The sequence below is a fragment of the Pelobates fuscus genome, chromosome 1 (assembly GCF_036172605.1).
Source record: "Pelobates fuscus isolate aPelFus1 chromosome 1, aPelFus1.pri, whole genome shotgun sequence".
NCBI classification, from domain to species: Eukaryota; Metazoa; Chordata; class Amphibia; order Anura; family Pelobatidae; genus Pelobates; species Pelobates fuscus.
This window is the reverse complement of record NC_086317.1, coordinates 473,879,243-473,904,973: the sequence shown is the minus strand read 5'-3', so window position 1 is coordinate 473,904,973 and position 25,731 is coordinate 473,879,243. Positions and strand designations below refer to the sequence as shown.

At 45.8% G+C, this 25,731-nt stretch overlaps 1 protein-coding gene across 1 annotated transcript; it reads right to left on the bottom strand.

Moving 5' to 3' along the window:
• Window positions 1–15,736: 15,736 nt before the first annotated feature.
• On the bottom strand, window positions 15,737–24,828 carry LOC134599846 (tachylectin-2-like). The gene is made up of 2 exons (XM_063444983.1): window positions 24,797–24,828; window positions 15,737–16,576 (listed from the first exon to the last, which is right to left on the bottom strand). The coding sequence occupies exons 1-2, from the start codon at window positions 24,807–24,809 to the stop codon at window positions 15,954–15,956; spliced, it is 636 nt and encodes a 211-aa protein (XP_063301053.1). The 5' UTR covers window positions 24,810–24,828; the 3' UTR covers window positions 15,737–15,953.
• Between the last annotated feature and the right edge of the window lie 903 nt (window positions 24,829–25,731).

Below are 25,731 nucleotides of genomic sequence, written 5' to 3'. Positions count from 1 at the left end.
AGAACCAGAAGGAGGCTGCTATTGTAGTGTTATAGAGCAAGCATGTCAAACCCAAAGGCCAACATGTGCCCCCTCCCCCCAATGTAATACACAGCCTCCCGCAGCCCCCTCACCCAATGTAATACACTGCCCCCACTCCACTTTAATTCAAAGGGACACTATAGTCACCTGAAAAACTTCAGCTTAATGAGGTTGTTCAGGTGAGAACTATATCTCCCTGCAGCCTTTCTCATGTAAACACTGTGTTTTCTGAGAAAATACAGTGTTTACATTGACAGCTAGGAACACTTCCAGTTGCAGTCACTCAGAGTGAACCAGAGGGACTTTGGAGTTCAGGGCTGCCTAACTCGCATTCATCACGCTTGACGTCTTCACCTTGGGTGAATACATGAAACGTGATATCTGGAGACAGGAGGCACTGTGAACGCGCCTCCTGTGCCTATAAGCAATCAGACTGTGACAGTGTGTGAGGTAAAGAAATCCTGCGTGGGCTCAGGCTGACAGGCTGACAGGCTGAAGGCAGGATACTGCGCAGGAGGTTCTACTAACTTCAAACAGTAAGTAAACTTGTTTTAAAAATTGAAAGAATGTGAGTGAGAGAGAGTGTGATTGAATGAGTGTGAGAGAGTGTGAGTGAGAGTGAGTGAGAGAGTGTGTGAGTGAGAGTGTTTGAGTGAGAGAGTGTGAGCGGTGAGACTGAGTGAGATTTAGAGAGTGAGTTAGATTGAGAGAGTGAGTGTGTGAGAGATTGAGTGAGTGGGTGAGTGTGTGTGAGTGAGTGTGATTGAGAGATAGAAAGAGATAGAAATATATAGATAGAGAAAGAGATAGAAATATAGATAGGTTGATAGATAAAAGAGATAGAAATATATAAATAGATTGATAGAAATAGATAGAAATGGATAGAGATAGATAGATAGATATAGATAGATGGATAGATAGATGGATAGAGAGATAGATAGATAGAGATCCTATGATGGGTTTGTTTTGTTTTTTCAGCCTAATGATGGCTTGCTTCACTGATAGTGATAGTGGATCTCATATTGAGAGTTGACAGCAACAGATTCCAAATGCAAATAGCACAGTTGAAATGAACTCTAGACCTTTTATCTGCTCCTTGTAAATGGGATAATGAGGGAATAACACACACCTGGCCATGGAACAGCTGAGCAACCAATTGGTCTCTTGAAAAGTGATAGGGACATATACAAACTATTGTAATTCCTACACCGTTCACCTGATTTGGATGTAAATACCCTCGAATTAAAGCTGAAAGTCTGCAGTTAAAGCACATCTTGTTCATTTCATTTCAAATCCATTGTGGTGGTGTATAGAGCCAAAAAGATTAGAACTGTGTCTATGTCCCAATATTTATGGACCTGACTTATATGTGTGGGGGGGGGGGGGGGGGCAGAGATAGCCTACAGATCAGGGAAGTGAGGCATATGGGGGTCAGAGATAGCCTACAGATCAGGGAAGTGAGGCATATGGGGGTCAGAGATAGCCTACAGATCAGGGAAGTGAGGCATATGGGGGTCAGAGATAGCCTACAGATCAGGGAAGTGAGGCATATGGGGGTCAGAGATAGCATACAGATCAGGGAAGTGAGGCATATGGGGGGGGGGCAGAGATAGCATACAGATCAGGGAAGTGAGGCATATGGGGGGGGGCAGAGATAGCATACAGATCAGGGAAGTGAGGCATATGGGGGGGGGGGCAGAGATAGCCTACAGATCAGGGAAGTGAGGCATATGGGGGGACAGAGATAGCCTACAGATCAGGGAAGTGAGGCATATGGGGGGGACAGAGATAGCCTACAGATCAGGGAAGTGAGGCATATGGGGGGGGGGGGGCGAGATAGCCTACAGATCAGGGAAGTGAGGCATATGGGGGGGGGGCAGAGATAGCCTACAGATCAGGGAAGTGAGGCATATGGGGGGGGGACAGAGATAGCCTACAGATCAGGGAAGTGAGGCATATGGGGGGGGGGGGCGAGATAGCCTACAGATCAGGGAAGTGAGGCATATGGGGGGGTCAGAGATAGCCTACAGATCAGGGAAGTGAGGCATATGGGGGGGGACAGAGATAGCCTACAAATCAGGGAAGTGAGGCATATGGGGGGGGACAGAGATAGCCTACAGATCAGGGAAGTGAGGCATATGGGGGGGGGACAGAGATAGCCTACAGATCAGGGAAGTGAGGTATATGGGGGGGACAGAGAAAGCCTACAGATCAGGGAAGTGAGGCATATGGGGGGGACAGAGATAGCCTACAGATCAGGGAAGTGAGGCATATGGGGGGGGGGACAGAGATAGCCTACAGATCAGGGAAGTGAGGCATATGGGGGGGACAGAGATAGCCTACAGATCAGGGAAGTGAGGCATATGGGGGGGACAGAGATAGCCTACAGATCAAGGAAGTGAGGGATGAGGAGACAGCGTACAGGAAGGGTCAGCAAGGACCAGGAAGGTAAAGTAAGAGAAGGAAACATAGAAACATAGAAACATAGAATGTGACGGCAGATAAGAACCATTCGGCCCATCTAGTCTGCCCAGTTTTCTAAATACTTTCATTAGTCCCTGGCCTTATCTTATAGTTAGGATAGCCTTATGCCTATCCCACGCATGCTTAAACTCCTTTACTGTGTTAACCTCTACCACTTCAGCTGGAAGGCTATTCCATGCATCCACTACCCTCTCAGTAAAGTAATACTTCCTGATATTATATTTAAACCTTTGTCCCTCTAATTTAAGACTATGTCCTCTTGTTGTGGTAGTTTTTCATCTTTTAAATATAGTCTCCTCCTTTACTGTGTTGATTCCCTTTATGTATTTAAATGTTTCTATCATATCCCCCCTGTCTCGTCTTTCCTCCAAGCTATACATGTTAAGATCCTTTAACCTTTCCTGGTAAGTTTTATCCTGCAATCCATGAACCAGTTTAGTAGCCCTTCTTTGAACTCTCTCTAAGGTATCAATATCCTTCTGAAGATAGGGTCTCCAGTACTGTGTACAGTACTCCAAGTGAGGTCTCACCAGTGTTCTGTACAATGGCATGAGCACTTCCCTCTTTCTACTGCTAATACCTCTCCCTATACAACCAAGCATTCTGCTAGCATTTCCTGCTGCTCTATTACATTGTCTGCCTACCTTTAAGTCATCAGAAATAATCACCCCTAAATCCCTTTCCTCAGATGTTGAGGTTAGGACTCTATCAAATATTTTGTACTCTACCCTTGGGTTTTTACGTCCAAGATGCATTATCTTGCACTTATCCACATTAAATGTCAGTTGCCACAACTCTGACCATTTTTCTAGTTTACCTAAATCATTTTCCATTTGGCTTATCCCTCCTGGAACATCAACCCTGTTACATATCTTAGTATCATCCGCAAAAAGACACACCTTACCATCAAGACCTTCTGCAATATCACTAATAAAAATATTAAAGAGAATGGGTCCAAGTACAGATCCCTGAGGTACCCCACTGGTGACAAGCCCAAGCTTCGAATATACTCCATTGACTACAACCCTCTGTTGCCTGTCACTCAGCCACTGCCTTACCCATTCAACAATATTGGAATCCAAACTCAAAGATTGTAGTTTATTGATAAGCCTTCTATGTGCAACACTGTCAAAAGCCTTACTGAAATCTAGGTAAGCAATGTCTACTGCACCACCCTGATCGTTAATTTTAGGAGCAGAAAGGAGAAGGAAAGAGCAGAAAGGAGAATGAATAGAAATAAGCAGAAAGGGGCAGCAAGGAGCTGGAATTGACAGCAAGGAGCACAACAGGTAAAGTAGGAGAAGGAACACAAATGAGCAGGAAGGGGCAGCAAGGAGCAGGAAGGGTCTGCAAGGAGCACAAAAGGTCAACAAGGAGTAGGAAGGATCTGCAAGGAGCAGGAAGGGTCATCAAGGAGCAGGAAAGGCCAGCAAGGAGCAGGAAGGGTCAGCAAGGAGCTGGAAGGGTCAGCAAGGAGCTGGAAGGTAAAACAGCACAAAAGGTAAAGTAGAAGGAGCAGAAAGGGTCAGCAAGGAGCTGAAAATGGCAGCAAGGAGCAGGAAGGGACAGAAGGAGCACAAAGGTGAAGTAGGAGAAGGAACAGAAATGAGCAGGAAGGGTCTGCAAGGAGCAGGAAGGGTCTGCGAAGAGCAGAAAGGGACAGAAGGAGCACAAAGGTAAAGGAGCAGAAAGAATCAGAAGGAGCACAAAGGTAAAGTAGGAGAAGGAGCAGAAAATGGTAGCAAGGAGCAGAAAGGGACAGCAAGGAGCACAAAGGTAAAGTAGGAGAAGGAGCAGAAAGGGTTTGCAAGGAACAGAAAGGGATCAGAAAGAGAAAGGAGCAGAAGGGGGAGCACAATAAGCAGAAATTAGCAGAAAGGTAAACGAGCAGAAGGAGCCAAGGAGGAGAGAAGACAGCATCCGAAGAAAAAGAAGACTGTGTCAAATGAAGGAGAAGAAAAGGAGATTGGAGCAGGAAGAACAAGTGAAGTGAACCCTCCACTTTATTCGGGACACCACATCATAGGGTTTTGGTACCTGGGCCTGGCAGGGAAACTTTGGACCTTCTCATCTCCCCAGGTAAAAAAAAATAATGTGTTAATGTGTTCACTTTTATTTACTGAGTGTCAGGAAGCACAGAGGGCCGGAGGGGTGTCGCTGATTGGCTAGAGCAGACAGCTGTCACTCTAAGCCAATCAGTAGCTCCCCATTCATAAAAAAGTTAAACATTTTTATGAACTGGGAATTAGCGATTGGCTTAGAGCGTAGCACCCATGCCTGACGTCAATCTGCACTTCCTGACACTCGGTCAGTCGAATACCACTGAGCGACCTGGAAATCTGGAGCTGGAGGAAGCCTTTGGGGTTAAACCATTTGAGAGCAGTTTAACCCCTTAAAGGAAAGAGAGCACCCAGGGGCTTCCTGGCATTATAGCATTTTCATTTAGATGAAGTTTTTATGGTGACCAGAATGTTCCTTACAAACATGTATTCCTGACACCATAGATGTGAAAACGCTATTCACCCTGGCTTTATGTGATAATGACTATGCTCCTCCCCTTCATGACACTGTCAAAAAGGGACCAAGTATGGATGTCATTACAATTATGCCCCCCCCCTCCCCTGGAAAAATTCCTGCGGACGCCCATGAGTGTTTTTTTGACCGACCGCACACGAGGCAGTAGCCGAAATCAGTTCCATACATTTTGGCCTTGCGGTTCGTCTTTGCTTGTGGAGTAAAATATACGAAAATCCTTGACATCCATGGCTGTATTGATGTTCGTATGAATCCCCTTGATTGTGGGATTCATTTAACCGAATGGCAGGCTGTTCGTATGTTTGGTTCGGCTATTATGGAACTCTGGAGGTCTTAGCGGTGTTCGCATAGTCAAGTGTCCGATTTGGGTTCCAGACACTCGACGGCCAAACACTGCTGGGCATTCGTATGGCAAGATGGCCGCTGCCACGTGTTCGAATGCCGAACAGCGGCCATCCAGGGAACAAACACAGAGCATTTGTCTAATAGCTAATTAGACTGCGGTTAACACCTATCAGAGAGGTAAACTAGGGGCACACTTCTCTCTGGAGTGGTCTGATTGTTCGGTAAGTTGTTCGTATGACGAACGGGGTGGTTTTACCGAACAATCAGACAAATGCTTCATACAATACAGGTATATAGGAAACACATGAAACTAAAATGACCTTATAACACGAATATTTAAAGACAGCCCAACACAATCCGCTACAACCACCATCCAGGGAATGTGGAAAGGGGTCACTCACTACAACTTGGTGGTCACCCAGGAAGACTACAAACCATGAGATGGACTGATCCTCTGTATGAAATATGATCTGTCCCATGGCTACATGTTGCACAGACAAATCAAACTCTGCAAGATGCCTCTCATTATGTAATGAGAGTTGTATAAACTACAGGAATTCAATGTTCTGTCTTGGTTTAAAATAAAAACAAACTAAACTCTTGCATGTCTTACTATAACTTGTTCCAATGTTTGTTATCACAGGTAGTATTCTCAATTCTTGGTATCTTTCCTTATCCATACTGTAACATCCCTAAATCCATTAGTGGTATGTGTAGCTCCACACTAACAATACTGGCTAGTAGCCTAGAGATCAGCCAAATGACTAACCAACTGGCATTCCAGGACTGTGTAATACAGTAGCTGTGTTTTTGCAGGCTCAACCTCTGCGGCAAGCCCCATATCTGGTACCAGAGGCTGTACGCAGCAAGAGATCCTCCGGTTAAGGGTCATCGAACCGTCCACGTCCTTGGACCTCATCATGGTCCCAAAGAGAGATGGCACTACCCATTTCTGCATTGACTACTGGAGGCTCAACAACAAGACTTTCACCGATGCATGCCCCATATAGTTGAGCTTCTGGATAGGATGGCGCGGGGCAGTTACCTCGCCACCATTGACCTGTGAAAGGGGTACTGGCAGATACCCCTGGCAGCAGATGCTGTCCCCAAGTCAGCCTTTGTCACCCTCTTTGGCCTGTACCACTTTAAGGTAATGCCATTTGAGATGAAGAATGCCCCGGCCACCTTGGAAAGGATGGTGTACCGGCTGTTGGATGGCCTCCAGGACTATGCCTGTGCATACCTGGAAGACATTGCCACATACAGCGATACTTGGGAAAAGCATCTCGGACATATGGGAGCTGTGCTGGACAGGATTACGGACACAGGCTTAACTCTAAAACCCAGCAAGTGCCATCTAGGGATGGCGAAGCTACAGTACCTGGGACACTGGTTGGGGTGTGGGGAACAGAAACCTGAGCCAACCAAGGTCGGCCACAGCTAGTTGGCCCCATCCCCTCACTAAGACCCAGGTGTTGACCTTTCTAGGGATGGCCAGTTACTATAGGAAATTTGTCCCCAACTACAGCACACTGGCTAACCAACCTGACAAAAGAACCTGCCCAGGCAGGTAAACTGGACCCCAGAGTGCGAGCAGGCGTTCCAAGCCCTTAGGGACAGCTTGGTTGATGCCCCTAATCCCAGGAAACGCTTTCTTGTCCACACAGATGCTTCCATGTTTGGATTAAGAGCGGTGCTGAGCCAGGTCAGAGACGATAGCGGTGAACATCCCGTGGCTTACCTCGGCAGGAAGCTGTTGCCCAGGGAGATAAGCTACGCCGCCATTGAAAAGGAGTGTCTGGCGGTGGTGTGGGCCCTCAAGAAATTACAACTCTATCTCTATGGACAACAATTCACCCTGTTCACAGATCTCAACTCATTAGTGTGGCTTAAACGGGTCTCTGGGGACAATGCCCACCTGTTACGATGGAGCCTGGCTCTGCAACCATATGATTCCACTATCCATTCTAGCCCTGGTAAGCAGAACTAGAATGCCGACAGGCTGTTCAGACAGCCTTGGACAAGTGATCCGTGAGTAATCCCCTGGCCGATCCGTTCGGATCAGACTGGGTATGCCGGTCAGTGGTCAAGGGGGAGCAGTATGGCAGGACCGTTGCCCGTCCGTGAATTGTCTTTATGTGATTGCCTCTATTTCCCCCATGTATTCGTGAATCTGTGTGTTTTACCTTCTCCCCTTTCAGGAGAGCTCATACCAGTGCCCCTTGGAATGTTCACACCAATCAATTAGAATGTTTGCAACTTGCAATATGAGTGTGAAACTGCAAGGGACATAATTAATGAGTGCTTCCCTGGGTGGCCACCGTTCTGATAGATGAGCGGCAGCCAGGGGGAGCATTCATGTAGGGACGTTGGCGGGCTTTCTGTGGCTGGGAGTCAGAGGCAGGAAGCTTTCACGCGCTGGGATTCCCAGGTACAGAGGCTTATGGGATGAAGACCCCTGGTCACCGGAGGGACTAGAGTTCCTGTCACATGCACAGGCCCATGGGAGGGGGTACTGAGTGGCAGGAGCAGGGGACAAAGGGACTGGGGTTCCGGTTCCGTTATGCGACCCCTGGGTGGGGACATTGTCGTTGTGTGCAATCCACCCCCTGCAGGGGGGGGAAATATAAAGCCAAGTGTGGCCAATAAAGTTGTTGTTGTACCCCCAGGACTGTGTGTCATCCAGTTACTGGGGGTATGTATTAGCTGAGGTAAACAGCCGGGTTACTCTCAGCCCGCTCCATAACGTAAACAAGGTTTTTTTCTAACCTATTCCATAGCAGGAACATACAACAGACCAGGTCACCCAGTGAGACTTGAAGTCATTTTGCTTACAGCAGAGGAAAGGGTTCTTTACAGTTAGAACAATAAAGCTGTGGATATCTCTGCCTAAAGAGGTTGTGTTATCAGATTCTATAGAAAGTAACCAATAAAGATAAACTGGATCATAATATTCAAAGATCATACATAAAGCCTTATGAGACCTTGATTTCAAAAGAAGTTATCTAGCATTGAATGAAACTTCATGAACTGGATAAGATATAAGAGAATCAAACATAAAGCAATTAATTCACTTTCCAAACTACCGGGGGTCAAATGAGTATTATTATAGGATATAAATGATCAACCACTAAGCAGATGTGACAAGCTCTAATCTGGGATAGTAATATGGGTTATATTAGCAGGATATCAGATTTAGGGAAAGAATAACTACAAACTTAACTCCTTATTAGAAATCTACAACATTTTGCCTGCTATTCCCTCGCTTCTTCTACGCAGTCCCCAGCATGCAGCATAAACTCTCACCACCCTTCTCAACTATACATGTTATGCCCTATAAGGACATCAACTTATAATATTAAAAATATGCCAAACTGAAACTCAAAGCACTGTTTCGGTGCTCACTTGTGCCTTTGTCAGGAGCTAAGCCAGCATCTTGGTACAGCCGTGTTTAAATAGGCAGCAATCCGCTCCTCTGTGACGTAACTTGGCCAATCTCTGGCCGCAACGTAATTTTGGCAAGCACCACTCACACATCAACGGTGACCAGAGACCCTATGTGACGTCACTTGGTCCAATAGGCATTGTGGCATCTGGCAGTCATTGCCAGACTAAGAAGATTACGCTCAACATTCTCAAAGGCACAGAAAGCCCTTCATATATAAAATAGAATAGAAATGTTTCATATGATCATGCGGAACCAATACATACAATTGTATTCAAGTTTAAAGCATTTTAACACTGGCCAAACTAAAGTCCAATCTTAAAGGGACTCTCCAGTGCCAGGAAAACAAACCGTTTTCCTGGCACTGCAGGTCCCCTCTCCCTCCCACCCCCCATCCCAAGTTGCTGAAGGGGTTAAAACCCCTTCAGTGATTTACCTGTATCCAGCGCCGCTGTCCCTCTGCGCTAGGTCAGGGTCCGCCCACGCTCCTCCCCCGCCGACATCATCCGGCGGGGGAGACCTAATGCGCATGCGCCGCAATGCCGCGCACGCGCATTAGCCCTCACCATAGGAAAGCATTGAAAATGCGACGCTAGCGACGCTAGACAGGCACTAGAGGAGGAGTTAACCCTGCAAGGTAAATATTGCAGTTTATGAAAACTGCAATAATTACACTTGCAGGGTTAAGGGTAGTGGGAGTTGGCACCCAGACCACTCCAATGGGCAGAAGTGGTCTGGGTGCCTGGAGTGTCCCTTTAAAGAGCCCAGGTATTAAAGGGAAATTAAAGTGAAATAGTGTCAAAACACCAAAAAAGCAAATTAGTGATCTATAGACCAGAGTACTTATGATTATAACTAGGCTAAACAAATGGGGAAAATTAAAAGCCTTCATTTACACCCCTTGGATAAGGAGTCTTTAATATGTAAATCCATAGGCACACCCGTTGTATCTTGTATCAAGAATCTGCCAAAGTCTCCATATCTCTGGCCTTCTTTGACAAGTTCCAGCCCACAAAACCATAGCCCTTTTGAATCTCCTGCATGGTATGCCTTCAGATGTCTAGAAATAGGGGACATGTTCTTTGATTCTTTTCTTAATAATACAGAGTGTTTATCCCACATTTTTGAAATTACAACATAAGTGAGGAGGTAAATTTGCATAAATTCCTACCACTATGCGCTGAAATACTCATGTATGTATTAAGAACACCATTCAAGTGTGTGTCATTGGTCAACAAAGGCCAAAAACTTTTGCCTTGTAAAGCTCCATCCAGGATCATATAGTTCTTTAATTCGAGTAGATGTTGGAGGATTGAAATTTTCACCCCCTGATTTAGAAGGAGATATTCTAAAAAGCCATTAATTTGCAGATAGTTAAAAGTGTCTTTGGGGGATATGTTGAATTCCTTCATAATTTAATTGAAGGTTTTAATGTTATGTTCCGCTAGTATATTTTTAAATCCCCTAATACCTCCAGTCTTCCTAGTGTCTATTTTTATGTTGTTTAATAGGAATGTGCATGGGCAAAAAAATTGGTTCAGTTCGGCATTCCGAAATTCGGCCCTTCGTCAGTTCAGGTCAGCACTTCCGAAATTCGGGACTTCGACAATTCAGCACTTCGGTTCGGTTCGGCACTTCTGCAATTCGGCACTTCAGGACTTAGGGTAAGTGTACGGTTAGGAGTAGGGTTGGAGTTGGGTAAGGAGTAGGGTTGGGTTAGGAGTAGGGTTAGGATTTTAGGAGTAGGGTTGGGGTTAAGAGTAGGGTTAGGATTAGGGTTCGGTTAGGGTTGTGTTAGGCTTAGGAGTAGGGTTAGTGTTATGGTTAAGGTTAACCCTACTCTTAACCCTAACCCTACTCCCAACCCTAATCCTAACCCTACTCCTAACCTAACCATACCCTAACCCAACCCCTGGCCGTTTTGCCACTTTTCAGAAGTCCAAAGCACTTTGGCACTTCCGAAATTCGGTACGGCTGCTGTTCGTTAGCTTTATGCCACGTGGAACAGAAAACGGCGGCCATCTTGCTCGCCAAAAAGGAGGCAGAGGGACTTGGTCGTTGAGTGTCTGGAACTTAAATCGGACACTCGACCTCACGAACCACCACAAGCCTTCTTCCTTTAGTTGCCGAACAGCCAGGAGAGTGCCATTCGATAGTTATGTTCATTCGGACAAGGGGAGCAATTGCTCCTATGAGCCAGGGGGATCCATTCAGGACTTATTCATTTTTTACGTTTTTGTGAATTGACCAACCACACACACTGAATTCATGGAACTGTTTTGGGCAGGAGCCTCGTGTGTGGTTGGTAAATTATGACTTCCATGTTTTTTTAAGAACCCCTGAACCGATCTGGGTGAAATTTGGATATGTTGGTCCCCCAGGGGCTATGTAATTTGTGGGGATGCATTGGTCCAGTATGATAGCCCTGTCTTGGTAAGTATTGACCTGGATGTTACGGTCCGGAAGCAACTCTGGGGAGAGGTCATGGAGAAGATGCAGGTTCTCTGGAGAGAATACCTCCCAACCCCTGAACAGCGACATCGGGATCAATTGGATCTGCGGAGTATGTTCTTGGGAAAACAGCCCATGGAAGAATGGGTGATTCAAATAGAGAGCCTGGTCTGGAGAGAATTGGAGGTAGATGATGGCTACCGGGCTTTACAGTGGTATGGGGTCCAGCAGTACCTACGGCTAGCCGATGACCCACCATCGGGTGAGGACTATTATGGCCCCCGGCCTATTGTGGGAAGACTTTTAGGGGCAGACTGAGTTTGGAAGTACTGCCTTGCTCCGATACTGGGACATCCAGGCACTTAGGTGAGACATCCTGGATCTTGCTCAGCGACAAGCCGATCTGTTCTTCCTAGCCCTCCTTGAGTAGGGGCTGGAAAAGGAGTACAAGCAACTGTACAACTCTGCAGCAGTGGGTCATGGAGGCTGGGGATTTAATAGACCTTACCGGAATGGTAGAGGTGACTGGTCCTGCTCCCCAACAGCAGCCGGAGTTACGGGGAGTGGAGACAGTCTGACCAGTCACGCCCATTTCCCCTAGCATACAGTCAGGACAGGGATCCAAAACACTAAAAAAAAATCCATACCTTTGACTTCTCAATACTGATTGATCACTCAAATCCCCACTGTTCAAGACCCTCAATACTACCAATGAATAGACAAAGTTGCGCACAGCTCATAACTTTCCTACGTAATGTTGCCCTACCACAATGGATGCAGAGAGACTGCAAGAAACAAGCCTATCTGGATACATGGCACCCCTGGCTTCTATATTGAAAGAGAGACGGTGTAAAATAAAATATAAGGGACCTGGCATTGGCCAACCCCGGCTTTTGAACCAAACGGGGTTCCCTTTGACCTGGGTGAATGGGCCAAGTTTACCTCCTCTCCCTTTACTCCCCACAAGCTCTGGAGCGAAGTTTGCTCATATAGAGCGCCTGGGCCCCTTATACCTTCTGCCGACCAATCACAAAGACCTGCTTTGACGATCAGGTGAATTACAGGTGTATATTTAGGACTACTCAGTGTGGTAAGGTCTACTCTTGAGATTGCGTCAACTTGATTTTGCTCCCAATGCCCATAGTCAGCCATCTAAGCAACAACCAGTGGATGATGTTGCCTTAATGGATCGCTCACCCAGTTTACATCATGATCTACACCACTACAATACCCAGTTGGGGGACAAATTTCCTTGTTGCACTTTTATTTCCATCCTTCCCTTTTATAACTGATACCTTCACTTATCTAGAATGTGTTTGATTAGAATGTGTAGTCACCAAAACTGGTGAACTATGATTGCATAAAAAGTCAAGTTCTAAATCTCACAATACTATGCACCTGGATACATTTCATTTGGGATTGAGTGCAGTTCCACATTCCTGCAATACTATGCTACTGTGACTTTATTTCCAGTTGCATTGAACTGGAGTGATATTCTAAAGACTTCATATGGTCTTGTACTACGGTTACAGGATATGAATACCAAGACTATTGCCAAGTACTGGCACGTGGTATTTATTGCTAATAAACCCAATTAGACAAAGTCACTGTATTTGTTCTACCTTTGGGTATCATTTATAGGACTACACACTGGAAGTAAGGCAGTGAGAATAATCTCATGATCTGGAGTAAAACCAATGGGCTTTAATTGCACAATTGGTATAAGTGCAGTGAGCTGTACTCCTGGACCTCCATATTTCTTGAGGACAAGATATGTGCATTCATTAGTGCCTTGTGGAAATCAGGAATTCCATCGAGTTAATAATGAAGCCCACAGGAACAGGCACCTGTGACCCACAGAATTATATGCAGCAGAACTAAGTATTTTACAACATTGTTTATTTTTACACCAAGACAGAATGAGATGCCTGTAGCTTATACAAGTCCAGTTAAACCATGAGAGGCATTCTGTACAACATTTATCCACAGGACACATTTCACTCAGCGGATTGCACAGGATCCCTCCACCTCATGGTTTGTAGTCTTCCTGGGTGACCATCAGGTTATAGTGAGTGATCCCTTTCCACATTCCCTGGATGGTGGTCTCATATCCAAACAAGGTGCGGATCTTGGCACGGAATGGTACATCCATTTCTCCCTTGGTCACAGATGCCACCATACGTATTGAATGTCCACCTGGTACCTCCACATCGGAGCTGGATGAGAAGGTTGCCTGTAGAAGAAGTCAGAAGGTTAGAAGCTGAAGGAATGGGGAAAACTGGAAACTGGAAAATTTTTACCCTTTTCAGCTGGACTGCTCTCCAGTACAATAATGTTAAGTGACCGATTAGAAAGGCACACAGGTTTTTCTGGTGTGGTTCTTATTGAAATTTTCTTGCCCCTGGCTACAATAAAGGGACACTATAAACACCACAACTGTAGCTTAATGAAGCAGTTTTGGGGCATAGACCATTCCCCTGCAGTCTTACTGCTCAATTCTGCCATTTAGGAGTTCAATCACCTTGTTTGGGCAGCCTTTGTCACACCTCCCTGCATGTGATCAGCACAGACTTCCAAAACACTTCCTGAAAAATAAGCTTGGATATCACAGGTTCCTTTATTGCACAGTCTGTTTAATCTAAAAGTCATCTCCTGCTCAGTTAATATCCTCATGTGAATATAGATCAGTTAAGAGAACAGGAGGAGACCAGATAGCAAGTATCTTTCACAGCCAGAGGTGATCGAAGCAAAAAAAAAAAATAAGAATATAACTCCTAAATGGCAGAGAATTAAGCAGTGAAACTGCAGGGGCATGATCTGCACATCAAAATAGCTTCATTAAGCTCATTGTTTTAATGCTTAGAATATCCAACTAGGAAAAAAACAACATTGCAGCAGACTACAAATTAACTAGTTCAGAGTAAAGAAGTAGTGTTTTTAGAGAGTAGGTTGGGCAAGAGGGTACACTGACCTGGGCCAGAACTATTAAGCTATATATGTTATAACATAGCCATCTGCCTTGTTATTGGAGTGGCAGTAACAGGCCCCACATCTACCAAGTCAGGATATCGATAATCAGTTGGATTGTTTCTTTAGAAGCAGATACAAGTCATACATGGAGAGTCACAAGCAGAAAATGGAAACTGGTTGAAGAATTACCCTCATAGCTGTGTGGGTGCTGTGACTTTACTGTAAGCAACAAACCAAGACTAATGCAGAGAATCCCTTCTCACCCTCATACAAGCCCAGCTTACCTGTGTGGTGTTTGTTGTGGTGAAATTCCAGGTATGAGTTGTGCTCACATTGATGGAAATCTTGGTCTCCGTTTCCCCTATGAATGGGACTCCAGCTTTAAAGGACATCTCAGCGCCAACTGCTGCTGTGAACCCATGTTCCTGGCTGAAGGTGCTGCTCTCAGTTATGTTTTTGAGAAGCTAGAAAGATAAACCCTTCACATTAATATATTGGGAGAGACTGGACTACCTGGAGCAGGGCTCTGGCTAGATGCGCCCAAATGCAGTTCGTAAACTAGATGTTTGCCAAGGATGTGCATTGATAATTACAAAGAAGATCCCCTTAAACTATTTTGATCTGTAATCTCATTTGGTTGCTTAACATTCAGAAAGAAAATTATATGTTCCATTGGCTTCTGGAATTCATGTGCCCATTAATCCTAGTTGATCAGATGGCGTAATAAGGGGAGTGCAACATAAGTACCAAGTTAATGAGCAATCCATTAAAATGCTGAAAAGAAAGTCAAGAAAGTCCAGATTAAAAAAAAAGGAATGGGTCTGACAGTTTTGTACATTTGGACTCTTACAAGATGCAATTAAATGAATTGCACAGGTCTATTGACCCAGTTCTCCAGCTACTTTGTTTTGTCAAGATTCAATATTGCCCACTTGTGGGATATTCCTAAATTTATGGAATGTTGGGTATGCTATAGGGATGGCAACTATTCTGAGGACCAATTTTCATTAAAAAAATAAAAAAATAAAAAAAACACAGCCACAAACACTAAGGCTAGTCAGGTATATGGCAAGGATACAAGTTACTCCCGAGAACAAGCCCCTAAACAATTTGCCTTATTGTATCAGAAGGAAAACCTTACTAAAACTTGCTTTCCATTCAGATATGAAATTAAAAGGAGAGCATCCTGTGTAGAGATCCAGCTACACCAGAGCCTCATTTCATGCTCACCAATGAAGGAGAAGGGCAACCAGTCTCCATAGGACAGGTTATCGACTCCTTGTATTCATAGATGGCCTTGGAATAGTCCCCGTTCTCTATACGGGCATTTTTACCATGGGCTTGGGCTACAGATACTTCCTATCCACCACCTGTGCAATCCAAGTACTCTATATATGGCAGGCATTTACCTCCCTGACACCACAGAACATTGCCAACAAGCAGAAGTATTAAAAGAGGCAGCACAATAAGGTTTCCATTACTTACGAGAAGGTGTGCTTTAATGGAGTGCTGCTCTTGTTGTTATAGATCTGGGTCTGCACCACCTCTGTGCCTTGGGATAGAATTTTCCCTGAATCTGGCAGGAATTCAAAGCTCACAATACTCTGAATGGGTTTATCAATGGTGAAGGAAAGGAGGGGGTAGACATTGTAACCCCAGCCCAGTTTCTCTGCCTTTTCAACGTAGTTGATATCAGCATTGGTCAGGGCTGGTCCTTTACAGATGTTGCCATTCTTTGAATCCACACACCACACTCTAGGGTGAAAGCCATGAAATGGGGCAGGATGCGCCAGCCTCCTTTTCCAATTGTTGTGCTGGAGCCAAGCCAGTTATCGTCTGGTTTGGTTGGAGGGCTTCTCATCACAAGCTTGTCGTCACTTGTCACTGCATACAGGATGCCTTTAGGGTCAAAGAAGAGGGCATCAAATTCATTCCAGCCACTGGTTCCAATTTTGGTGGCTTGGCCATAAAGCCAGGACACGTTTTCATTGCTTGGTGCTGGACCCTTGTAGAACTCCCCTTTCTTGGTAGCTGCATACAGAAGGCCATTTGGATCAAAGAAGAAGAATTTAAACCCATTCCAGTCGGTTTTGCCCACTCTCTTAGCAGTAGAGAAAAAGTCCAGGTTTGGATCTGAAGGCATAGCTCCCATGAAGAGCTCTGTACCACGCACAGCAAACAGCACCCCTTCTGGGTTAAAGGCAATCTTACTGACATTATTCAGCTTCCCTACAATGCTAGATCTGGCATCAAAGTTATCCAGAAGATTCTTGGGTGGTAATCCAGCTCTGGCAACATAATCCTTCACAGCAAACAGGAGGGTATCTGGAAGTCAATAGGAAGAGGTTATAGCCACCATCAGATGCAATTCACAACAGTATAAGAATACAACATTGGGTTTTGTTCACAAGCACAGATTGTATTTAGAGTTGAAATCTTTAGCTCTGCCGATTGTACAAGAGTACCTCTTTATATGGAGAGAATGGTCACATTAGGAATTATATTCATACCAGTGAAGCAGACTAGGGTGCAAGTTATTTGTTAGAAATGAGGGCTATAAAAGTGTGTCATCTTCAAATTTGCACCCCCTTGCAATTTATTTTCTTAGAATATTTTGAAAATCTGCATGAGGAAATCCAGGATCAGTGAATTCCTTGTAGGAAAGCATTGACGCAGTGCATTTGCTGTCAAGTGGCGGAGGAAGCAGAGCCCCGACCCAGAACAAAGGGAAAGGGGTGCTGCATATTGGCAATTACAGCTGTTGGAAAACATTGATTTACTTATGCAATGCTTAGTGAATATTCCCCTAGACATACAGGGTGTCAGACTCATGTCCTGCTTTCTACTAGTGTATTATTACTTTATACATAACTTGAAAGACCAAATGGTCAGTAGGCCGGATTATAAAAAAATAAAAAATAAAAATACTCAGACTTTGAAAGGGTTAAACGCCTTTTTCTAAACAGTCTGTTACTGAGTGTGTTTGTGTTAGTGAGTCTGTTTGATGTCTGTTAGTGAGTGTATCTGTCAGTAAATGTGTGTGTGTATGCATCTGTTCGTGAGAGTGTGTCTTCAGCACTTGCCTTTCTCCAGCGCCAGACTCCCTTGGTGCTGGGGATCCCTCCGCCGCTCAGCTCCGAATGCGCATGCACGGCAAGAGCCGCGCACGCATTCAAACTGCCCATAGGAAAGCATTACTCAATGCTTTCCTATGGACGTTCAGTGTCTTAGAATCGCGGAAGCTCCTCTAGCGGCTGTCAGTGAGACAGCCACTAGAAGCTGGATTAACCCTCAGTGAAACATAGCAGTTTCTCTGAAACTGCTATGCTTTCAGCTGCAGGGTTAAAACTAGAGGGACCTGACACCCAGACCACTTCATTGAGCTGATGTGATCTGGGTGTCTGTAGTGGTCCTTTAAGTGTGTGTGCGCATCTGCATGCACTGGTGTATATACCGTGGTCGCAGCCCTGCAACCAGGTGCCCGCCGCCATGTGTTGCGGGCCCGGCCTGCGCAGAGTAAGCGTGCAAGGGGGGCCCACGGATCAATTTCGCACCGGGGCCCCATAGGTCATGTGTACACCACTGACTATAAACATCCTGCACTTGGAAAAATAGCACTAACACCTGCAATTCTTAATTGGGTTCCTAAATCTAAGATGGTCTCTTGCATCAGGGCACCACAGCCACTGTAGCCCCCTTAGCCACCACAGCTTGTTTTCACCATCCCTTGCCACCCCGGGCCAAACACCTGGATCCAGCTCCCAGTGGGAAGACATCTCCAAGAGTATCAACAGTAAAAGAGCAAGTGATGTAGTGTCTGTTAATCATCTGTTAATCCAACCTCTAGTGGCTGTCTTCCTGACAGACGCATCTGCGACGCTGGATGTGAAATTCACATCCAGCATGCAGAACGTCCATAGGAAAGCTTTGAGAAAGGCTTTCCTATGAACGGTTTGAATGCGCACAGCACTTGCAGGGAATAAAGTGGTAGCAGTCAGTCAAGTTCTGTAGTTTGAAAAACTAACAAACTACCGAACGTAGTCAATAGTCATACCATGGAGCTTGTTCTCATCCAGACAAATGATTCCACTGAAAAAGCCCTTCCTGGTGGTGTAAAAACACATGCAGGTGATTATGCAAGTCCAGCAGTGTTCGGGAGTTTCAGTGGGGTTGTTCACACGAACTGCGGCCACCCAGACGAACAATTAGAACGCCACGGTTAGAATTGTTAAGAGGTGATATAGAACTTAACAACTCCATAGTTCATGCATCTGTTCAGTTCCCAAACAGCATAGGAAAATTGAAATGTCAGAGTTCTTTAACAAGGTTTTTGCAAGGCCCATAGTTTTTGGGCAGGAGGCTAGCCAGCAGGCCCCTCCAGGGACATGTGGAGGAGGCATTTCTGCCACAATTATGTACTATGCATTAAAAACCATTGAATACTTATTGATCCTACATCTGAGTAGTGATGTCATTGCGTATTCCCAACAGCTGATTACAGAGAGGCAAGCAGAAACTTTGCTGGTGCACAAGTGTTTCCAGACCCTGTGGTCAATTCCAGTCCAACGCAAGGCTTTATTAACCCTTACAGTGTAAGTAAAGTATAGCGCAGGAATACAGATGTATATTCCTATCATTGTAGTGTCCCTTTAACCTTTCTTCATAACCAAGATGCTCCATTCCTTTTATCAATGTTATAGTCTGCCTCTGCCATGTCTAGCGCCATAACATCCTTTAGAAGAAAGTTACACAACATATACAAGGTAATATGCATAACAACCCCACACACTGGAATTAGATGGAAAGGAAAGTGTCAGGGACCAGGAACCAGACAGAGACAGAAGTAGATGCAAACACACCTTTAATAATAAATAACAAATAACAAAAGCAAAGTCCAGGAATCAAGCAGGGGTCAGTCACCAGAGCGGGTAGTCAGACAAGCCAGGATCAGGAGCACGGAGAGCAGCGGAGTCAGGAACAAGGCCGGAGTCAGGAACCAGGAGCAAACAGGAAACACAGGAACAAGGAGACTTCTGGGGAACAGGAAACCACGCAAGGGCAAGGAGGTTCTGGGCTTAGCTGCTTAAAGCGGCACTGTCATGCCGAATCCCGTTTTTTTTTTAACCCCCCTCCCGCCTCCACTACATCCAATTGACCCCCTAGTCACCCCCAATGCCCCTAAGCCCCCCAGATTACCTATTTTTAAATCTGTATCTTCTGCCCCGATCTTTATTCAGGGCGCCGCCATCTTTGTGTGGGTAGGTGAAGTCCCTGTGGGACACGTCATCTACCCACACTAGACAGACTGAGATTCCCGCACATGCCCAGTGAAACACCTGGACATGCGAACGGGAATTTCATCTATTCATTCATTCATCAGACAGACGAATGAATGAATAGAAAAAAATCAGACGAACAAACTAACACTGAGTATCAGTGTTCGTTTGTTCGATCAGTTTATTACAAGGAGGGAGCTACCGACGTGCAGCTCCCTCCTTGTAATATGTAAAGACAGAAGCGGTGGGGAGCTGTGCTCCCCACCACTTCATAAGCCCCCCAGGTCCCCCCCTCACTCTATGGGGGTCAATATGACCCCCATAATAGCACAAGGGAGATTAAAATCTCCCCAATGCCCCTACTCGCTATACCGCGAGTAGGGGCATGTCCACTAAACAGTGAGCAGCCTGTGGCTGCTCACTGTAAAAACATAAATGGTAATAAGGGGGGGGGGGACCTACTGTCCTGGCCCCCACCCCTGCGTGGTGGGTGGGGGCACTAATAAAATAATAAGGGGGGGGGACCTACTGTCCTGCCCCCGGCCCCCACCCCTGCGCGGTGGGTGGGGGCCCTAATAAAACAATAAGGGGGGACGGGACCTACTGTCCTCCCCCCCCGGCCCCCACTCCTGCGTGGTGGGTGGGGGCCCTAATAAAACAATAAGGGGGGGACCTACTGTCCTCCCCCCCGGCCCCCACCCCTGCGCGGTGGGTGGGGGCCCTAATAAAACAATAAGGGGGGGGACCTACTGTCCTCCCCCCGGCCCCCACCCCTGCGCGGTGGGTGGGGACCCTAATAAAACAATAAGGGGGGGGACCTACTGTCCTCCCCCCCCTGGCCCCCACCCCTGCGCGGTGGGTGGGGGCCCTAATAAAATAATAAGGGGGGGGGGGGAACTACTGTCCTCCCCCCTGGCCCCCACCCCTGAGCGCTGGGTGGGGGCCCTAAATAAAGATAGGGGGGGGGACCTACTGTCCTCCCCCCTGGCCCCCACCCCTGCGCGGTGGGTGGGGGCCCTAAATAAAGATAGGGGGGGGACCTACTGTCCTCCCCCCTGGCCCCCACCCCTGCGCGGTGGGTGGGGGCCCTAAATAAAGATAGGGGGGGGACCTGCTGTCCTCCCCCCTGGCCCCCACCCCTGAGCGGTGGGTGGGGGCCCTAAATGAACCCCCCCATCAAGGTGACTAGGGGTCCCAAGCCCCTAGTCACCCCCCCCCCCCACCCCAAAACATTCTAACCCCTACCTACCCCCCTCACCCTAAAAATAGTGAGGGGGGAATAAAATAACTAACCTGTAAAAAAAATAATTAAACTTACCATTTGACGTATTCTTTTTTCTAAATTCTTCTCTCTTCAGCCCCCAAAAAGGCCAAATAAAAATCCATCATACCCGTCGCACTTTAAAAAAAAAAAAAAAAAAAAAAAAAACACGAGCGCAAAAAAAAAATTAATCCATGTTCACCCATGGAGGGCACGCCGCGTACTGAGCTCCGCAGGGCGGGTCAAGGCTTATATAGCCTTGCCCCGCCCTGCAATTAGGCTTAGAACACACTGATTGGTTGGTTTAAGCCAATCAGAGTGCTCTGTGTCATTTTACAAGCGTGGGAAAATTCCAAAGAACTTTCCCACGCTTGTAAAATGACACAGAGCACTGTGATAGGATGGTTTTCAAGCCATCCAATCACAGTGCTCTGTGTAATTTTACAAGCTTGGGAAAGTTCTTTGGAATTTTCCCACGCTTGTAAAATTACACAGAGCACTGTGATTGGATGGCTTGAAAACCATCCAATCACAGTGATCTGTCATTTTACAAGCGTGGGAAAGTTCTTTTGAATTTTCCCACGCTGTGTAAAATGACACAGAGCACTCTGATTGGCTTAAACCAACCAATCAGTGTGTTCTAAGCCTAATTGCAGGGCGGGGCAAGGCTATATAAGCCTTGATCCGCCCTGCGGAGCTCAGTACGCGGCGTGCCCTCCATGGGTGAACATGGATTAATTTTTTTTTGCGCTCGGTTTTTTTTTTTTTGTTTTTTTTAAAGTGCGACGGGTATGATGGATTTTTATTTGGCTTTTTGGGGGGCTGAAGAAAGAAGAATTTAGAAAAAAGAAGACGTCAAATGGTAAGTTTAATTTTTTTTTTTACAGGTTAGTTATTTTATTCCCCCCTCACTATTTTTACGGTGAGGGGGGTAGGTAGGGGATAGAATGTTTTGGGTGGGGGGGGTGACTAGGGGCTTGGGACCCCTAGTCACCTTGATGGGGGGGTTAATTTAGGGCCCCCACCCACCGCTCAGGGGTGGGGGCCAGGGGGGGGGGAGGACAGTAGGTCCCCCCCTTATTATTTTACTAGGGCCCCCACCCACAGCGCAGGGGTGGGGGCCAGGGGGAGAGGACAGTAGGTCCCCCCCCCCCTATTATTTTACTAGGGCCCCCACCCACAGCGCAGGGGTGGGGGCCAGGGGGGGAGGACAGTAGGTCCCCCCCCCCTATTATTTTACTAGGGCCCCCACCCACCGCGCAGGGGTGGGGGCCAGGGGGGGGGAGGACAGTAGGTCCACCCCCTTATTATTTTACTAGGGCCCCCACCCACCGCGCAGGGGTGGGGGCCAGGGGGGGGAGGACAGTAGGTCCCCCCCCTTATTATTTTACTAGGGCCCCCACCCACAGCGCAGGGGTGGGGGCCAGGGGGAGAGGACAGTAGGTCCCCCCCCCTTATTATTTTATTAGGGCCCCCACCCACAGCGCAGGGGTGGGGGCCAGGGGGGGAGGACAGTAGGTCCCGTCCCCCCTTATTGTTTTATTAGGGCCCCCACCCACAGCGCAGGGGTGGGGGCCAGGGGGGAGGACAGTAGGTCCCCCCCCATCTTTAACCCCCGCGCAGGGGGGGGGGGGGGGGGGTTATTAGGTGTTTTTTTTGTTTGTTTTTTTACAGTGAGCAGCCACAGGCTGCTCACTGCTTACTAGACATGCCCCTACTCGCGGTATAGCGAGTAGGGGCATATTATTTACTAATACCAAGTCATTTTTACTTGGTGTTAGTAAATTTGGCTGAAAGACCAGTTTAGGTCTTTCAGCCTTTTAGTAGATAACTCCCTAATTCCCACGGTATCAGGGAGCTATCTACTAAGCGGCTGCAAGATGCAGCCACAGCAATGAATAGGATCGGAGTTTCATTCATTAGAATGAAATTCCGATACGAACAAAGTACCGAATTGCATCCTAACACCAATGGAGAAACTCTTCTCATTCTGTTAGGATGCAATTCGGCAGTTTTGCCGGCTTTCTGTCTAAGTGACAGGACTTTCGGCAATACTGACAGGAAGCATTGTGGGAACTGGGAGGAAAGCTAGGGATCATGGGAAAATTGCTCTGACCAGCGGAAATGAAGCACACTTTGCTCCTCCGCTGGTCAGAGCTGGTCAAGCGGAGGAATCCTCCATAAGACAAAGAGTCCCTACTTTGTCTTATGATTTTAAAGAAAACTAAAGAAGACAGGAAGAAAAGAATAACAGATCCCGAGAGAGGGGGAGGAGAGGAAGAGATTGAGGAAAGGTAAGTTCAGCATGACAGTGCCGCTTTAAATAGGCAGAACTGATTAGCAGCAGGGTTGATTACTACTCACAGGTGAGTAACCGTGGCAACAAGCAGAAGGAGCTCATAGTGATTGCAGCTGAAACTCAATCACTGAAACAGAAAGGGTTGCTGTTTAAAACAGCAAAGAAACCCTGACAGAAAGTTACCTTTAGAAATAATACCAATAATTGCTGCATTGATCCTGTGATTGATGGAGCCTCTTGCTGTTATAGCAATCAGCCTCATTGAGGTCTGGTTTTTGCTTACAAGATCCAGACAAATAATTTGAGCTGTGAGATTTATGGATATTGTGCTTCAGCTGCAGTTTAATTTATCACAAGCAAGGGGAAATACTAAGTGAGCCAGTAGACTTGCTCATACATCCCAACAGTCAAGTACGAAAATAGAGAATGGGTGGGTGGAGTCTTGAGAGATATTGCATCACAAGCAATGCCCAGAAAGTAAGTAAGTTACAAAAGAAGAGGCAGCCCCCTTACTATAAGGACCATGTAAGAAGCGCTCCTTGCATGGGCCAAGTGCCCGTTGTAAAAAAAAAAGGATGTGCTGCCTGGGGACCATTTCCTGGTATCCACAACTATGAGACATCAAGGAACTAAAGTAAGACAACACCCCAGAAGTTAGGACAGATTGGGACAGCTGGCATCAGTGTATATACAGCCAGTGTAGTGACCTGGCCATAGTATTAACATTTAGGGCATTCTGATCACGAGCTGAGCATTTTAACCATCCTCTGCATAAAAATCACAGGCACACCCCATCCTGAGTTTCTAAGCCCACATGAGAGCAACATTAAACTTGGTGTCCTGGGAACAGCAACTCTAGCTGGGAAATAAACCTTCACTATAGATATCTCATGGAATTAAATCCAGATGGCATAACAGGCACAATAGATAGCAGATTTAATTTAATTCTCTAACTCCGCTAGTTCAGTCTTGGTTTTGCCAGGCAGATTGAACCCTGGTCAACCAAGAACTAGACATTCAGAAGGAACATACCAGCTTTGTAATGTAGATTATAGTGGATATCCAGTTAGTTCCCTCCTCAAACCAGCAACGAGATCTCAGGGAGGAGAGATTATTATAGAAATAATTAACAGTTACAGGAGACAACCATCAGAATATCCAGGTTTCACAATGGTGCCAAGTACAACCAGACAACAGGTTGTATACACATCACACAGCCCTCCATTGGGTAGCTCTCACCAAGTAAAAATAAAATAACCCAACACAGCAGGAAAAGGCAGGGCTGTTCCGTGAAGTTTTAGGTTCCCTTGTAAAAACAGTTGACACTAAGGGGTTTAGCAATAGGTTTTACCTCAACTGATTCCAAACAGGTTTATTGTAGTTACATTCAGACACAGCAACAATATGAAGCTCCTAGGAGACAGTAACAGTTGGGGTGTAAGCTATAGGGAGAAGCATCTTAGACGCAGTTACGAGAGATCACTTACCTGGTGTATCCATTATCCAATAGATGGACACCAAAACAACTACATTCATCTGTAGTGATTGTTAACTGCAGTGTTCCTTTAATATCATTATTAAGTGTCTGAGAAGCCACAAAAACGTTTCAGAAGTAACTCACTTTAATGTGAGACACTCCCTAGTAATGCTCATTATATACAGCCCTACAAAGGGAGCTTCAAACACCACAATACACAGGGATCACTTACCTGGTGTATCCATTATCACACAGAGATCAGAAAATAAGTTTCAAAACTCTAGACTCCTAGCACAAATCCTTCTTGTTCTCTGTCGTATTGATCAGGAAAGGTCTCCAGATATCTCTGTATAATGTCAATACCATCAGTGATTAGCTTTATAGTCAGGACCCCTCCCTAAGCACAGGTGTACCTGGTTTAATGAGCAGGAATAAAGTGCATTCTCACAAGGTTATTCACTAAGCACCAAATATTTGCAGATTAAATCTGAAAAGCAATACAGAGTCAAAAATGGCCACATTGTGACTATGGGGGTTATGTATAACAATTCTCGTTGGTGCAAATGTTCCATTTATTATATATAATAATACATAATTGTACAATAGATGGGGATCTACCTTTTGGACACCCTTGCGATTGGGGACAAGACATTTTTGCACCAGGCGTTCTCTACGTCAGTTCCACCATTGGTTTCAATTTCTCTAATTCCCACTTTAGTAAATTAGAAGATCTGCAGATTGTCCAAGCTTGTTTTAGTTATACCACCAGTGAAAATATTCAGCAAAAATTCATGCATGTTTTCTTTGGCGAACATCTATTATATAGTGATTTTTAATCTTGGAGTGTTCCTTTAAAAAAAATTAAGAAATTACTAGATATACCCTATTGAAAATGTGCTTGTATTTTTAGGAGGATGCAGACTGGTAAAATGGAGCCCTGTGGACACAGAATCATAGCAAAAATTTTAAAGAGGAATAAAAAGTGTCAAAAACACATTTTGGCACACTACAACAAAGGATGGAAAATATATCCCCAATGTATTAAAAATCTTATACATAATAAAATGGAACATTCACACAAATTTGCTGAAAGTGAATGTCAGAAGTGTTATACATCCCCATAGTCACTATTTGGCTATTTTTGTCTGTTTTTCCTTTCAGATTAGA